At 30.1% G+C, this 17,114-nt stretch overlaps 4 protein-coding genes across 6 annotated transcripts; 2 read left to right on the top strand and 2 right to left on the bottom strand.

Annotated features, from left to right (window-relative positions):
* Positions 1 to 3,879: 3,879 nt before the first annotated feature.
* On the bottom strand, positions 3,880 to 4,608 carry Blos2 (biogenesis of lysosome-related organelles complex 1 subunit 2). Its single transcript, XM_070644309.1, has 3 exons — positions 4,404 to 4,608; positions 4,220 to 4,349; positions 3,880 to 4,157 (listed from the first exon to the last, which is right to left on the bottom strand). The coding sequence occupies exons 1-3, from the start codon at positions 4,530 to 4,532 to the stop codon at positions 4,009 to 4,011; spliced, it is 408 nt and encodes a 135-aa protein (XP_070500410.1). The 5' UTR covers positions 4,533 to 4,608; the 3' UTR covers positions 3,880 to 4,008.
* A 39-nt stretch (positions 4,609 to 4,647) lies between these two features.
* Positions 4,648 to 8,694, top strand: Fis1 (fission 1 protein). Of its 3 annotated transcripts, none has more exons than XR_011544706.1 (4): positions 4,648 to 4,839; positions 4,924 to 5,211; positions 5,474 to 7,631; positions 8,093 to 8,694. XR_011544706.1 is itself a non-coding variant. In XM_070644307.1 (4 exons), exons 1-4 carry the CDS (start codon positions 4,756 to 4,758, stop codon positions 8,148 to 8,150), a joined length of 543 nt encoding a protein of 180 aa, XP_070500408.1. In that variant the 5' UTR covers positions 4,648 to 4,755; the 3' UTR covers positions 8,151 to 8,694. The 3 variants fall into 3 exon arrangements, 2 of the variants coding, with proteins under 2 accessions (XP_070500408.1, XP_070500409.1); XM_070644307.1 differs by having other exon boundaries at positions 5,474 to 5,586; XM_070644308.1 differs by having other exon boundaries at positions 5,474 to 5,610.
* Positions 5,607 to 9,709, bottom strand: LOC139093559 (TBC1 domain family member 20). Its single transcript, XM_070644306.1, has 7 exons — positions 9,259 to 9,709; positions 9,021 to 9,143; positions 8,681 to 8,925; positions 8,281 to 8,474; positions 8,012 to 8,044; positions 7,347 to 7,640; positions 5,607 to 7,285 (listed from the first exon to the last, which is right to left on the bottom strand). The coding sequence occupies exons 1-7, from the start codon at positions 9,440 to 9,442 to the stop codon at positions 7,057 to 7,059; spliced, it is 1,302 nt and encodes a 433-aa protein (XP_070500407.1). The 5' UTR covers positions 9,443 to 9,709; the 3' UTR covers positions 5,607 to 7,056.
* A 1,035-nt stretch (positions 9,710 to 10,744) lies between these two features.
* LOC139093655 (fibroblast growth factor receptor substrate 2) lies at positions 10,745 to 15,385 on the top strand. Its single transcript, XM_070644430.1, has 2 exons — positions 10,745 to 11,128; positions 11,258 to 15,385. Exons 1-2 carry the CDS (start codon positions 11,002 to 11,004, stop codon positions 12,910 to 12,912), a joined length of 1,782 nt encoding a protein of 593 aa, XP_070500531.1. The 5' UTR covers positions 10,745 to 11,001; the 3' UTR covers positions 12,913 to 15,385.
* The last annotated feature ends 1,729 nt before the right edge of the window (positions 15,386 to 17,114 follow it).

The following is a 17,114-nucleotide window of genomic DNA, read 5'->3' as shown; positions in this document are numbered from 1 at the left end:
GAATTTTCTTATCAGTTACAAATTAAATCAACCTTAATTTCTTTGAATTTGATAAAATTAAAATTCTTTTATAAATACGTCACAAGTCAAGTGTTTAATGCAAGATCAGAATTGTGAACGATTGTGATTATTTTAAGAAACTTTATTTTTTAAAGATGTCTAAAATTTCTTGAACAAAACAATTCAAAATTTGAACTTGGAAGTTCAAAATTTGAACTTCAATTGAAAATTTTGACAGATTTTCTAGATTTTGAATTTGAACTTCAAAACTTAAAAAATTCAGCATAAATTTTTAACTTTTGATCTAACGTTTTTTTCGAATTTTTATAAACACAGAGAAATTAAAACTGGTTAAAATTAAAACTCTAATGTTATCCTTTGATTAACAGGTAGATTATCAAGGATTACATAAAAATAAAGTTTGAAAATTCCCTATCATATTTTATTGTTTACGAAAACACGTTTTTTTTTGTCTTATCAATGAGATTTTCAATACGTATTCAATTGATAAGTAGAATCTTTTAGGGAAATTCCCAGAAAATTGCTACTTAAACAAACTGAGATGTAGTAATAAACACACAGTTGACTGTTCACCAATACAAATTAATATTTAATTAGGTTTTAAATACGTTAATCTTAATTGATCAAATTTCCAACTCTCGATTCTCTCGGAAGGAATTTCATTAGACGAGTTAATGAGTCACTTTTACAACAGTTCAATCTAACCATTACAACTTGATGCAAATGATTATCAGTGACCTTCAACTTGGAAATGGTAAAATGTATTGAATAAATTATCGTTTTGACTGAAAGGAATCACGTTTTTTTTGGAAGCATTACTGAGAATGAAAGGTCTTAAGCTCTCTTTCATACATTCATACCGTTTGCAAAACCAGAATTCAATATTTTTTGGGGAAATTCTCAAAAACAGGGATTTAATGAGTTGACAAGCGTCATTGACTGAAGATGAGTTTGAAAACAACAGTGACATAGAAGATAGTTCAACCATAACGGAAGATTGCTGCTTAAAACGACACTGTGATGATCTTTTGCAAGTTGCAACATTCCTAATAAATGGCAGAACCTTGTCCAAATCTTGTTTGGAACTATAATGTCAAGCTTAATTATATAATAAATAACAAGCTGTGATATATTTGATTTATGCGCTATCTAATGATCAAATGCATATTATCACAGAATTTCCTTTAAAACATGGACGTTGCTGTTCATTAGCGACTACATGCATACGCTGTGGATGATAATCGTGGGAATTTTCACAAATATGCATCACTATACAATATTACATCTCGTTCCTTTCCCAATCACTTGTTTGTAAAGATCTTCTCCAAAGTTCAAGATTGAACTCAATCCTAACCCCAAAATCACTAATCCACGGTCAGGATATACAGCCATTTATCAAGGGCGTTTGAAGAAAAATCTATGAAAATTCCTTTAATGATTACACTGTGTGTAATGCAAATTTTATGTATTGTTGTGTAATATTAATGATTATTATTGTTAATAGGTAGATTGGTAAGAAATGGAATTGAATTTATTTAATTAATATTACTGTTGACATGATGTTGCTGGTTGTAATATGTATATAAACATGGAATGTGGGGTGTGCTTACAGATAATCGATATTTTTTTTTGAATTTTTGATATTGAATTTATTAGTTTTTTTGCCGGCATATCCAATGTAGCTTTGTGTATATTAAACACTAAGAAAACGCCAATCTTTTATAACAAGGATTTTTATAATTAAAGATTATTCAAAATAAAGATCCTCAATGATAAATCAATCCTTGTCTTAAGCCAATATATATATATGTGGTCATACAAAAAAGTGACCGTTAAATTTTTGAAATTTACCAACACTATTATGTGTATTTTACACGGAGAACAATGGAAAATTGTGATAGTGTTAGTTTTGTTTGGGGCGATTTTGGGGCGAAGTTTGTCTGTATGACCACATATATAAATATTGTCTTAAGCAATCCATTTATTAATCTTGTTTGAAAGTTGTCTTTTGTTCCAAAACCACTTATTTTAAAGCTTTTTGTATTTTAGCTGAATTCATACAAACTTTGTGAATACTTCAAGTTCTGCAACCAACAGGATTCGATGCTTTCTTGTCTAACTTAATGATTTAAGGGTCATTACTTTGTGATTGACAACATAATTCAGCTCAAAGAGCTTAGAAATAGAGCTAAGGAAGAATTTGAGATTAAAAAGACAGAAAAGTTCAAAAATTTTGAACTTACATTTGAATTTTGAACTTTCGTTGAAGCTTGCAAAAAATTCAAATTTTATTTGACAGTTTCAAATGTTTATGAATTCTTTACGTTATTATTCACAAAACCCTCATTTGACAAGCTGCTCAGAATTTTTGAATAATCTCGATTCCAAATGTGATTGATGGGATTCTAGAAGGGTTGCATAAAGTGGTAAAATCGCCTTAATCTTATTAATTTTTGCATGTCGACATGAAGTTTTATGTTCGAGAAGCAAAAAGAAAAAAGCTTTGGAAAGCAAATTGTAATTGAGGGATGACTCGCAAGTTTCGTAGGAAATCATTTAAGGACATTCGCATAATATAGAATTGATACTTAGAATTTTTACAATATTAATACTTAGAACTGTTGATGATTTCATCGTACGAAAAAGAAAGTTTTTTTTGGCATTCGTATCATAAATTTTGGATCTACACTCCATCGTACCATGTTTGACAACCGCTTTTCCCTCACAAACATTACAAATAAAAACAATTTCCCATGCTCCTTCTTTTTTCTCACATCCTCGCCTGACTGTCTCATGATTTTGTTCCATTCAATGTTTGACTCATCGTCGATTTCTAGGAACTGAATAGAGCAATAAAGTGTGGATACGGAAAAAAGTCATTCCACCAAGCAACACAGCCCAACCACCCTTTAAGAAGAACTTTCTCTCTCGACTATGCTTTCTGAATGAATGAATTGGAACTAACACAACTGAACATCGTGTGCCGACAAAACGAGAGAAATTTATCCTTTTTTGGTAATGTAGACCAAAGCTTTCTCTTTTTCTCGATCATACTGAGTCATCAGCAAACAGGATGAATCATCCTTAGCATTTTTGTTAACTAGGTCGGGATATCATCCCTCCAAAAAAAGCCGTAGTATTATAATTTGCGTTTATCGTGAGAGTTTTCAGCAAATTTTTAAAGAATCATGCATTTAATGGTTCATTTTGGATTGCTGGTTGAGGGACTAAATGAGCTTTGAGGTGTTAAATAGGGAAACAGCAACAGACATTGAATATATTGACAGAAATAAGGCTATTTCTGATTAAATTTTAAATCCAGAGAATTTTCTATTGAAACCTTACAAATGTTTATTAATTTAAACTATTGTATGGTTTTATACAAAATTTTACTGTTCTAGAATTTGAATTTTCTGCAATCGTTATTTTCAAAATACTTTTGTGTGGCCAAAATCGTCAAATCAGATGACTCCTGCTGGTCTCATGCAGTTTTATGATTGTAAAAAATGCGTCTCTATCGTTCACAACTATAACATTGTCTTCTATACACAGAATGCTCTCTCCACTCATATAGCATGTGCGCCCTTTGACATTTCGAGCATTTCATGACTCATAATAATATTCATTCGATAAACGAGCATAACATTCCTTAGTAAGTAAGTAAATACACAAAGGTAGGAAAAAAAATCAACCCCTAGTAATAATTTATGCACCTTTAGCATTAATGACACATCGCAATGCTTTGAGGCGCCAAATTTGAATGTCGCCACTTGATTCTAAAAATACTTTTGGTCTATCAATTATTTAGAAATAGGCGAGTACTGTCAAATGAATCATTAATTCCGTTTGTCCATTTCTTGTTGTCTTGAAGCATAAATAGCTTAGCTTAATTTTTATTTATAGTATCATAAAATCAATCACATGAGTATGCAGTTAACAATACATCTAAATATAGTTTAATAATATATATTTGATATGGAATGTGCTTTATGTTGATTGCTGCTTATTAGCAACATATTCATTAATTTTTTCTTCAAGCTTTTGCGTGTAAGCATCAAGTCTATATGCAGCATTTTCTAGCTTATTGACAGTCGTTTCTATCTCTTCCAGTTCCTTCATCAGTGGTTCAAGATCACCTGTAAGAGTGGTCAGATGTTAGTAATCATTGAAATAACATAAATTACAGCATTGAACTTACGGAATTTTTGATTCAGATCTTCATTTGTTACAACAATGTCTTCAGATGTCTTTTTCATTAGTTCAATATTCTTGGCTACTGTGAGATTCATCTTATCGAGTAACTCATAATCTAGAACGTTGGATGATAGCTGTAAACAGTAAAAATGTTAATTAAAGTGAAAATTTTTATCATAAAAACATACTTCATAGCTTAAATAGTCTCTGGTCTTTTGAAACATATTCTTGGCAGTTTTTGATAAATTGTCATTGTTTTCTGTAAGTAAATTTTCATAGCTGGATGTCCGTGAATGTTCCGAAAATGAGTTTTCCATGATTTTTCACTTTAATAATTTAATGTTTACAAATTTTCTTAAATTTTTGTAGCTTTTTACCCCTTTAGTATTTGAAATTTTAAAAAACCGTTAATTTGAACTTGAAATTTTAGATTCTAAAAGTACTAAACCCCCTTGTTTTTCGTAGCAAAAAAATTTGCAATAAAAAGTTTTTAAAATTTATTAATTCTTCTTAAAGCAGCATAAACATAACAGTGACCGCATGTTTGGGGCATTCGGAAAACAAGAGAATCCAAAGGAAATGGAGGAGATTCTGAATGACACGATAACACCTCAAGAATTGGAAGTATGTATTTCATCATTTTTCCTTTATAATCAAGTTCCCTAATAAATGACTCATAACATCCATAAACAAAATTAAATGTTCCAGAAATTCGAGAAAGTGTATATGAAAGAACTTAAAGACAAGAAATGTGTGACTGCAAAGACTCAATTTGAATATGCTTGGTGCCTCGTAAGATCAAAATATGGTGCAGACATAAATAATGGAATTAAAATTTTTGAAGAACTATGCAAAGATGATCCAGAGAATAAGAGAGACTACATATATTATCTAGCTATAGCGTACACAAGAATGAAAGATTATACTACATCTCAAAAGTATGTTCAGGCATTCTTGGAAATTGAGCCAAATAACATGCAAGTGATGTTGCTAGGTGTAAGTCATTAACTTAGTTATACTTATTGACACTCTTATCCTAGTGAGCATTAAATTACTTTTAAGAATACGGCTGCTAATTAAGAGCTGTAAATTATTCACAGTTGCAACTTGCAGCTTCAAATTATTCACAGCTGTAAAGATAATGTGCTTACGATATGAATGCAGAAGTACTGTAATTTAATGCTAACTAGTAAAGAGCCTCATTGATCTTAATATAGATATTTCATAAGTGCTTTTATGTCTCATTCATCCAATATAGGAACATATTGAAAAGGAGTTAAGTAAGGAATTTAAGAAAGATGCAGCAATAGCAGGTGGCGCATTGTTAGTTTTAGGCGGATTACTTGGAGTTGGATTCGCATTAGCCAAAAAGTAAACTATCATGATGAACATATTGTTCGTATATATACATTAATAATCTTTTTTTTATTGACCATTCGTGTATGTGTTATGCCTGAAGCTTCTTGTTATAATCATTTAAAAATTATTCATTATTAACAATATTAGCTTCCATTACACTTCATTATCATCATCCTATCATCAATGATTACTCCTTATTAATCTGTAGCTGTACATAAACCATAATTTTTTCGGTTCTCATTAAGTTTATATACAAAAAAAGGTTCTAAAGTTAATTTAATTTATAACTGAACAACTTAGTTGTTAATTAAATAAATTACATAAAATTTTGTAATTGAAATTTTATTTATTTTTATTTTATTGATTAGTTAATTTAGGTGATTATTTACACATAACAGATAGAGGATTACTTCATACTTTTTTTTAATTTTTATTTTCTTCTTTTGCGGTTGCTTAATTTACCTTAAAAAGAATTTTAGTGTTTATAATAAAGCTTAATAACTTTTTGCATGCCAATAATTTGGAAATCATTGCTAATTGACGAGATTGGATAATTGAAATCCAGCTGACGTGCTGAAATTTTATAGAAATTTCCAAACGTCTTATAAAAATTACAAAAACTGCTAATTCATTCTATAATGATTTTCTGAGTTTTCCCAAAAAAAACTTCTTTTTATAAATATTTATTCAATCATATCAGTATTAACTTCTGTTTATATATTTCGACTAAAATCATCCTTGAATGCACTTTACTCATCATTAATTTTCGGTTCATAAAATCTTTTCATTTCCTAATCTAAAGGAATTTTTTGATTACTATTTAAAAACTAGATTAGATGTGGTCATGATTGACCGATTGAAGCGCATTTTCTTAGTTAAGAATCTATAGATTATTTAAAAAATAACGACGAAAACAATTTCAAATTGCAACGGTCAAGAAATGTTTAAAAATATAACGGTCAAATGATATTTAAATGAAGAATTAGCAAATGTTTCACACCCCTTCGACAGAAGCGTTTTCAAATTCGACGGTCAAAAAAATTTAAAAATTTAACGGTCAAAAGTTATTTAAATCAAAAATTTAGCTAAGTTTCACGTCCCTTCGATTTTTCAAATTGTTCGTTATTTCTTCATTAATCAATGAGACAAAATGCCTCAATTGTTCAAAGATTCTCTGTCCAATATCAATATCCACTTCTAGTGACTTGATATCAAAAAAGAAACTGACAGACCTCATCTGACAAAATAATCTTCAATCCACAGAAAATGCGCTTAAAAAATCACATTTATAATCAATAACTAAAATATTGTATTAAAAAAAAGTCTATAACAACAAATAACAAATTAACCAGCATTTAAAAAAATGTATGTCATATAAAAAAAAGAATCAAGATGAAAAAAATTTGCTTTAAGATCCATAAAAGTGTCAGCTCATTTCAATAAAAATCTATGATAAAGTTGAAGCGGTTGATACAGTAAACCTCATCTGATAACATCCACATTAAAGTTAGTGTGTGTCTTGTAGTAATATGCAAATATTCCGATCACAATAAATGCTGTCGAGACAAAGATTGATCTTCGATGAAGAACAAGTTTTCTTGGAATAAGTTTATAGATAAACGGTTGAGGTGTTGGCACTGGTTGTCTCTTCCTCTGGATAATTTGTCTTCGTGTCTCAAATACTTTGTCTTCTTCCTCGCGAATCTTTTGTCTGTAAAAAAATGCACACAAAATTAACATATTGTTGGCACTAAAATTTTAATTAAACTTACTCTCTTTCGATAATTTTCTCAATATCTTTATGAAGATTATGTGGCGGATATTTAGCATAAAGCTTCTCACTTTGAATTAATAAATATTCGAAAGGCAATTCATCAGGTAATTGCGACAGGAGACAATGGAGTGATGCACGATCACATTCTTCACGATAAATATCCTCCTCACGATAAAGCACAATTGCTGCTGTCACGTATAATGGCAATAACGGTTCCGATGCCAAAAAGTAATCATACAATCGTACAACAGAACGATAATGATTAAGACTGTGACCAAACCATGTTAAGTACCTATTTTTAAATGAAATGACAAATGTTTGGTGTGTATTTAGAATATGATTTGATAGGCTTGTTGTGTATATTTGGATTGTAAAGTGAAATTTGTTGAGATGTCTTCAACGGATTTGTGTTTGAGAACCTCGTGAAAGTTTCAAGTCAAAACCATACAACAGTTGAATTTTGGAATTCTAGAACCACTCAACAGACAAATTTCTTGATAATTTGTAGGGTTTTGAAAATTTAAATTCCAAAAATCCGTTAAATTTTCAAATCTTCTCAAACAGTTTAAAAATGGCATAAATTTCAAATTAAAAATTTCCGTTATTTCATCCCAATCAATTTCACAAGCCAAAGACAGTAGATGGTAATGGGTCATAACTCACCATGGTAGTGCAAATAACAGCCCACATTGACTCCTATGAAATGAACAAAAATTAAATTATGTTAATTAAATTTACTTTCAGATATCATGACAAAAAGAAGCCAGATGAGGAAGTACGGAAGGATGAACCAAGCAATTAAATTTAAATTTAAAATATTTAAAGAAATAATATTTTTGAGTCTTAAAAAAGTTAATAATACGAGTATTTAATGTATTTGAATTAAAAGTTCTTGCTTCCGTTAATCTATTCCATTTTTTTTAATAGTTTACCTTTCTAAATATTCGTATAAATCCTTATTCTCGCGCCAGACGATAGCATAAATTAATAATAGACGTTTTTGTACAATTTCGAAAGTCTTTTGCATGCATTCTACCAAATGATCAGTCGACAGGATTTCCATAATGTGGAATGCAATTTCGTCTCCGCATACAAGTAAAAATGTTACGGCAACATCGTGATATCCCTAAAGAAACAAGGAGGATGTGTCAAAAATTTTAATTGTTATTAAATTTAATTAATTATACTAAATATTACTGAACATTTTTGTAGAACTTTTTGTTTTTGGAATTAATAGGAATTTAAAATAATTAAAACAAATGTTACCAAAAAGGAACTTAGAAATGAAGAATGAATTGTTTAGGAATCTAGTTAATTAATAAAAAGTCTTACTTGATAATATGAAAGATGTGGATATTTGCTTATAACTCGCAATATTATAGCCGTTAATTGATCCTGTAATGCTAGACGTTTAGCAAGTGGAATTCCAGGTGGAAATCGTTTAAGACTTCTATTGACATCGAGAACAACCTGATTATATTCTGGATGCTTTGATAATTCCTCTAATGATGGAACTGGATCGCATTGTGTAACATCAACACTAAGTAATAAAGGCCAAACCTTCTGTCGGAGATCGTCTAAATAAGAAAACAATGTATGGGGTAATAAAACCAATTGTAGTTACTCATAAAGTAATGATGTCATTACTCTACGTGTATTTCATCATACGAACCATTAATTAATCCATATTCACTTCTGGCGAATTGCCTCCACTGCTCTAAAGTCGTATTTGAGTCCTTTTCTAGTGCCTTTTCAATCTGTTGTCTTTTAATTTTCTCTTCTGCATTTTCGGGAACTAAGAAAAAGTTACGAAAATGAATATGTATGCTATATACATTGATGATTTCATCGATTGGACGACAAACAACAACAACAACAAAAAATTAAGAAAATTGACAAATTTTACATACAAATTTCAAAGCTAAGCTCGCTTGGTTCATCATGTCTTCTTTGTGTGTCTTTACTAGCTTTCTTTTCCACATTTGGATTGCTATTTTCCTTGTCCAGAGTTCCATTTATGTGATTTTCAGTTTTTCCATTTTCCATTTTTTCATCAGCATAACTTTTATCAAGGTTTTCACTTTCACATTCCATTTTTCATTTCGTGATTTATATCATGTATTGATTGTTAATTTAATTTACTAATTACCAACTGATAAGAATTTTAAAAGATTAGAAAACAGAGAATTTATTCACTTTTAATTTTGTAAATATTAACTTTATTCACGAAATTCGTTCAAATCACTTTAAGTAGTTTACTGTAATTAATTTCTATAATTTACTCGTTTTGTTAAAATCGTTAACGTCTATAAACTATTAATTATAGCGTCGTTATCCTTTAATATTTCAATATTTTCTGAATATTTTGATTCCAACTTTGTTCAATGTCCAAAACTAAACATTGAGAATGATTTGAAACTTTATAAACCGTTACGACAAAACTTTCGAAACTTTTTCAACAACATCCAGTAAATCAATTTTATTGACAATTTCCTAAATGGCATTTACTTCACTGAATTTAATTCAAAATATCATCATTTTATTATTGCTGGTAATTGAAAATTAAGCCTGCATCTCATCCACAGAGAGAGAAAATAACAAATAAATGAACATTCAAAAGTCACCATAAATCGCAGCAAGGGACATATTCTGGAAGTTGAGTGGTGAATATATCAAGTAATACAATCTCCTTGAAATTGTTTAAGTTCAGGTTAAAGTGCATTTGGCAACTTATAAGTTGATGTTTAGAGGTCGATCACTTATTAGGTGTAGCATGCAGGAAGTTTCAGCATGAGACTGAATATGAAGCTTTACATCATGTTTAGCATGTATGGAATCAGCAAACCAAACTGTATTACTTCAAACTGATGTATTATGTTTATGACAATTTCCCAAACTTCTTCTATGTGCCACACATGCAGACTACAGAAACAATCAATGTGAAATTAATTTTAGACTAAGTAGGCTGCTCATAAATTTTTAATTAAACAGTCAACTGGATGTCGATTGCTGGTGTAGAATTTTGATCCATTTAAGAGCCATTCAAGAGACAAAAATTAGAGGCTGATTCCAAAATTCACCTCCTTTGTATAGCTAGGTACTTAGCAAATGGTAATTAGATTAAAATTAAATCATCAGGTTTAAAAATAAATCTTAGGATTAAAAAAAATCACGAAAACATTTTATTGCAATTTACATCAATTTATAAGCATATGGACACACAGAAAAAGCAAGAGCAAATGCCCATAGACACAAAAAATTTGTGTACGAAAAAAGAGAAGGGATTGGAGGGGAAATAAGTTAGTTGATAAAGTGTATTGAAAAAATTCACAATAATTGTTGATAAAATTAATTTTCTATACAATAAAAAAGGCCTAAATACTTGTTAAAATGATATTTAAGTGATGTTTAATTGATATTTCATTTTTATTACAAAATTTGAGCTAAATATCTTCCTCAATTCCTCAAAAGAATCTTCCATGTATTAAGAATTATTATTTTTTTTTTCAACAATTATTTTAATATTATTTAGCAGCATAAAAGTGCTAAAACTTAGTTAAACATACGCCAGAGCATATAAGTTGAAAGTTTTTGATATTTCTGAAACATACAGAAGATATAAAATCATGATAAATTCTAATAATTAATTGCGTATGCAAAATTTTGCAATGGGCTGCGTCGAGAGTAAAGTAAGTGAAAATAATCATCCCAATCGCTTCGATGTTATTTTTGCAGACACAGACGACTCAGTGTATTATAATTCACAACTTGAAATAAATGGTAAGAACTTTTCGAACAGACATGTACAGTCACAATGATTAATTGCGTATGCTGTATATGTGTGTTTTTTTTTTATCATCATGTTATTTCACTTTTTCTCATACATATTTTATCAACGTAATTTTCCAGGAAACGACATAATATTGTATCGAAAAAACAGAGCACCTATATCATGGTCGCTTGGATCGTTGAGACGATATGGATATGATGCGAATTTCTTTACATTTGAGGCTGGCAGGAGATGTGAGACAGGTCCTGGAATCTTTAGTTTTAAGTGCCAACGTGCTGATGTATTATTCAACACACTTCAATCATTTATAAACGGTAGAGCATATAATACAGATGATACAAATCTTCATGACTTTGCTGTGCCAAATGCATCAAATAGGAATATAGCTCAATTGAATAGTCTCAATTTGGGCGGTGGTACATTACATACTGGTATTCAAGGTAGCTCATATATTGTTAATGCAAGGCCAAACAGCTCTCTATCGCCAAATGGAACTAATTCTATACAAAGTCGAAGTACGGATACTTTGACTGCTGACTATTTAGAGCCCAATCCTAGTCGTCCTATCACATCACATGTAACACGATTTTCATCTAGTAATCGAATGAGCTCATTCGGATCGGGGCCTTCATCTCCTGGCTCACCAAATAGCTATACAAATATCCTTGAAATAACAAATCTAAATCAATCGCAACAGCATGCGCCAGGCAATATTTATCAAGAATATCCACCAAGTCATTTACAAAAACCTACTAAATTATCTATTGATATTCCACCAGCTGAACAAGCTCCAAGTGCTAGTCAATTTATAAAATCATCAGCAACAACACCAAAAGGTGATCCAAGCACAAATGTCTATATGAATGCTGAAATTGGTGATCCAAGAAAGATTCTCGATAATGAATCAACAACATTGACATCAACGACAATACCGACAGCAGTTATAATGCCCGCACAAGCGCAAGCCGCACCAAGAGCAACACTCGCGACAATGGAGAGCTTAGAAGTTGATCCGGAAGAACCGTCATCACCGGATTCTGTCAAAGCTGTTTACATGAATGTTGGTATTGGTGAAGAAAATAATCAAATAACGACACCACCTGCAAATCCAACTGATATTAAAGAGAATCAACCTCCTATAGCTACGACACCTCCTGTTTTGTCAAATAATCTAAACTCGAAACTAAATGATATTAAAAAAGATTATACAAAGAACGTTGTTAATGGCAATATATTTGGATTCACTAGAGCATTATCATTCTCACAAGATCCAACTACTCGATGTTACGAGAACTTGGATATAGGACTATCGGAAATGAAGCCATTAATGCTTCGTAATCGATATTCACGTCCCGAGATATTTTCAAAAGTCGATTTACCTCTCATTGATCGTACAGATAAATCAGAACCATGTACGCCAACCCAACGGAAGGTCAACTATATTGTTTTAGATCTCGATCAACAGACAACAATAAATAACAATAATTTAGGCAGCAAAAATATTGGAAATAATAATGGAAGTGTCGATAGTTGTAGTGATAATCAAAGTCAAATGATGGTTAATTCTGTATCGGCATCAAGTGGCTTATTACCACCCGAAAGTCCAAAAAAGCTCGGCTATGCTACCATCGATTTTGATCGCTCGAATGCATTAAGTAACATCATAAATAATCCAATAAATGATTTTGATCATAGTTGCAGGAAAACGCGACATGATTCAAATGTTACACCCATCTTAATGGCGATGAAACATAGTAACTCAATGAGCGATTAAAATACCTATTTTTATTATCTCATAAAATTGAATCACATAAACAATATTTATATGTGTGTTCATATAAGGAAGAAAAAGTATCGGATTTACTCTTTTTTTTTTGTTTGGGTAAAATAGATTAAAATAATTGCTCTTTTGTTCAATTCACGTACACTTCTCCTGCTGCTGCTATTTTATTTGTAAAAAAAAAACCGGAACAAGAAGAAGAACTTTGATAAAGGTTGGACTTTTTATTCTGTTTTTTGTTCCAACGGATTGTCTGAATATCAATTGAATATTTTATTACATCAAGTACGATGTAAATACCATAATGATTCTCGTGTTAAGCACTTTGAGAAGAATTTTTACTTTTTTTTTTGTTTGTTGAGTTAATCGAATGAAGATTAACTGAAAATTGCTTTTATAATGCTCTTAGACATCCTATTGACATGATTAATTAAAGTCTTGATGACTTTAAGGGAATCTTTAACCTTTTTTTATTACACTTTAACTGAACTTTTACTGATTTTATGGAAGATACGTACGTAATTTTAAATGACATTGAGTTTACGTACGTAAATGTAAAATTTACGTACGTTTATTTTAAATTGACGTAAATTTAACGTACGTATTTTGACTTGACGTAAGCAAAACGTACGTATTTTGACATTACGTAAGTGTAACGTACGTATTTTGAATTAACGTAAGGATAACGTACGTAAATTGAGTTAACGTTAGACGATGAGTACGTTTTCTAGGTTAATTCAGGTTATTTGAGTTGACGTAAGTTCAATACATATTTAGATCTTGTGTAAGCTCTAAATAGGAATTTTAAATTAAAGTACGTTCTTAAATTGACGAACAAATTATGAATTTCTGCACGTTTTTAACGCATGTATTTTAAATCAACGTACGTTTTAACGCACGTAATCAAAAATATCTTACGTTTTACGTACGTAATAAAAAAACATATGATTTTACGTACGTATTTGGATACGTAATTAAAAATACCGTGCGTTTTTACGTACGTTTTTAAAAAATTTAACGTACGTAATTTGAAAATCTTACGTTTTAACGTACGTTATCTTAAGTTTTAAGTTTGTTATCTAAAAAAGTTACGTTTTTGCTTACGTAATCTAAATTTACGTACGTTTTTTGCATACGACGCACGTTTCAATTTACGTAGTTTACGTTTTTTGTATTTTTTGTTCCCAATTAATGCGTTTTTTCATAATTTAAATCCATTAATACATAATTCCCAATTTATTTAACATACTTTTTCACTATTTCTTCCTTAAAACTCAACTTATAGAAGCATTTTTATCCCCCAAAATAAAGTGAACATACCTATTAATATTGTTGAATATAATTAGACAAAAACTACAAAAAAGAAGTAATTAGTCTTTCTAATTCTTTGACAAAAAAAGAAAGAAATGAACAAAGATGCCACAAAAAAAATAAAATAAATAAATAAATAATAATATTTTGATATATGAAACATAAAAGAGATAAAAGAAGTAAATTCGTTAGAATAAAAATTAAAAAAACTATTAAAAATATATAATTGATAAAGGATATGCATGTAAGTGAGAATATACATATTGTTAATCGCAAATAAAAAAAAAATTTGATATTATTTAAAGAAATATGAGAATAATATGAAGTGAATTGTACATCGAATAATAAACACAAAAAGGAATATGTTCCAATTTAGCGGAAATTTGAAGCTTTTTTGATAAAAGAAAAACATGAAAAAAAAGTATAAAAAATTATTATAGATAAACAAAAAAAAAAAATACCGATATTCGATTTATATATGAAAATGGAAATGCATTGTGATTTGTTGAATGTGAATAATAGAGTCAATGTTGATTAATTAAAAAGAATAAAAATACAAAAAAAAGAGGTTTATGGATATCTATAAATTTTTGTAGCACAAGAAGAGAGATATTTTTACGTTTACGTAATACGAAGATAGGATAAAATAGCTTTATATGGTTTATTCGTTTATCGAAAGACCACATCATTAATTATGTCAGTTGCCAACACAAGGAAAAAATCGATTTTTATTGCATAAAAATTTTTTAGATTTAATTATTAAAAAAAAAATGATATAAAAAAATGAGGAAATAAAGAATATGTCTTATAATTTTTAAAGAAACTTTAACAAAAAAAGGAAGTAAAATAAAAAAAATAAAAAAATGATGTGTAAAATGTCAAATTATACCAAAAAAAACAGCATGCATAAGTAAATGTAACGCTATTTACGTTAGTCGATATAAGCCAAAGAAATTGATGAAAAGTTTACACATATGAGAATAAAATTGTCCTATAAACAAAAAAAATACAAAAATAAATAAAATATATATTTAAAAAGAACAAATTTGCCTGTTTCATATTTTGGGGGACATCTAGGAGTTACTACAGTTTGTAATTGATTACTTAGACACCCATCCTGCCAATTTGACTGAATAAAGGCTTCGATTTTGCTTAATTTGAACGCATTTTGTGAATTTTTGTCATATCGAGTCTGTTTACACATCAATACATATCAGTACATACCAATTGTGAATTGCAGACTTTATTAAATGGTAGCTAAAACTGACTTGCTAACTTATTTTGCTGTCCGAATATATCAATTGTGATCTATGGCCATAGATATCGCCTAAAAACAGCTCAATTGATAGCGAACACTCGTCAATTCCCGATTCCAAGTGTGAATCGATCGACAGCTTCCTTCCAACAATTTTTTTGGAAACCCACGTGATCAGAACTCCATTTTGAACTACGACCTGGGAACATTGTTTGATACTCTAGATTCAACACTGTATCGACATCCAGTGGTCAAGTAAGAAGCATCCAGTCGTACATCATACAGCCATATATATGTAGCATAGCAAAGATCGAAGTCGAGTCGATTTTAGCATACAAAATTCGAGTCGACTTCAAGCTCTTCAGATAATTTTGCATCTAGTACCAAAAGCCCTTACTATTCCAATGTCGAAACACAATTCTGAACATCCGGCACTGAAAAGCACAGATTAATTGCTAGAGCAAAGCTAAGTTGTAATTAGTTGATGACTAGCTAATTTCCAGTTGATGACTAGTTGTACTATATTTTTGTCCACTCTCGAACAGTATGATGCAAAGTTTCCCTAAAGACTGCTGATTTCGATCCATTTATAAGATAAAATTTGCGATTGGCCACATAGTGCTGCTCGTGGACGTAATTTGTAAACGACCAAATAAACTGCTGAGTTCCACAATATCTCTATGATTTACTTACAATTTTCAACAAAAACTTTATGTACATTCTCATCTATCTGCATATGAATAAATTACCAAAAAGTCTAGACTACATACAATGATGAAGACTATGTAACCAAGAACTAATATCATGAAGCTGCAATAACATCATAAATTTTCTCAAAGGAAGTAACTCTGTCAGCGCACATTCCTAGGTCATCTCATAGTCTTTTATGTTTGTCTTAATTTTTGACTTTCTCATGAGTTTTGTCATTGAAAAGTGCGCTTCCGTCATACAGAGACTCCACATAGATTCATCAACAAAATTCAACGTTCATTTCAAAGTTTACCAATCTAAATGGCAATTCAAATTAAACATTAAATATCAAACGACCAAAAATAAATAACAGTTCCTAGTCCCAAAAGCATTAAACAGTGTTCATTAGACTATATAGCATTTCTCACGAATGCTGACTTTTTATGAATCAATTTTCGAGCGTAAAATAAAAGTCAACTCAGATTTTATTGTGCTAATGCATAGTCAGAGGTTGATGGATGGACAATGCTGTTTTGGTTTTGTATAGAATTGTTTGAAGTTTATTGTGCCAGAAGTGTACTACTGACTTAAGAAGGTGAAGATTCTGAATTAATGATGTCCAAACTATGTGCAGTGACATACTAGTGTCCGGCTATAGTAAAGTTATACCGACTTCCTTATGAATTCATAATTTTACAATGATGTTTATTCTTCAGAGTTCAAAATACAGACTGAACTTTTGTATGAAAAGGGGTTTTCAACTATGCATTGTAAATATAATTCAAATTTGAAATGAACGTTGAAACAATGTGCATAGTGCCTTGCATTCACATCAAACAATGTTCAGAATTTATCTTAAAAACTGCAGTTTTAAGATTTAGACAATCATACTGCATCGATCGGTGTTAAATCAGACTTTGACTATCTATTAAAAAAGAAG

The sequence above is a fragment of the Chironomus tepperi genome, unplaced genomic scaffold (genome assembly GCF_022539635.2).
Source record: "Chironomus tepperi strain 1889 unplaced genomic scaffold, CSIRO-AGI_Ctep_v1 contig_337, whole genome shotgun sequence".
Lineage (NCBI taxonomy): Eukaryota > Metazoa > Arthropoda > Insecta > Diptera > Chironomidae > Chironomus > Chironomus tepperi.
Note: the sequence above shows the minus strand (reverse complement) of the source record. Positions and strands in the feature narration are given on the sequence as shown.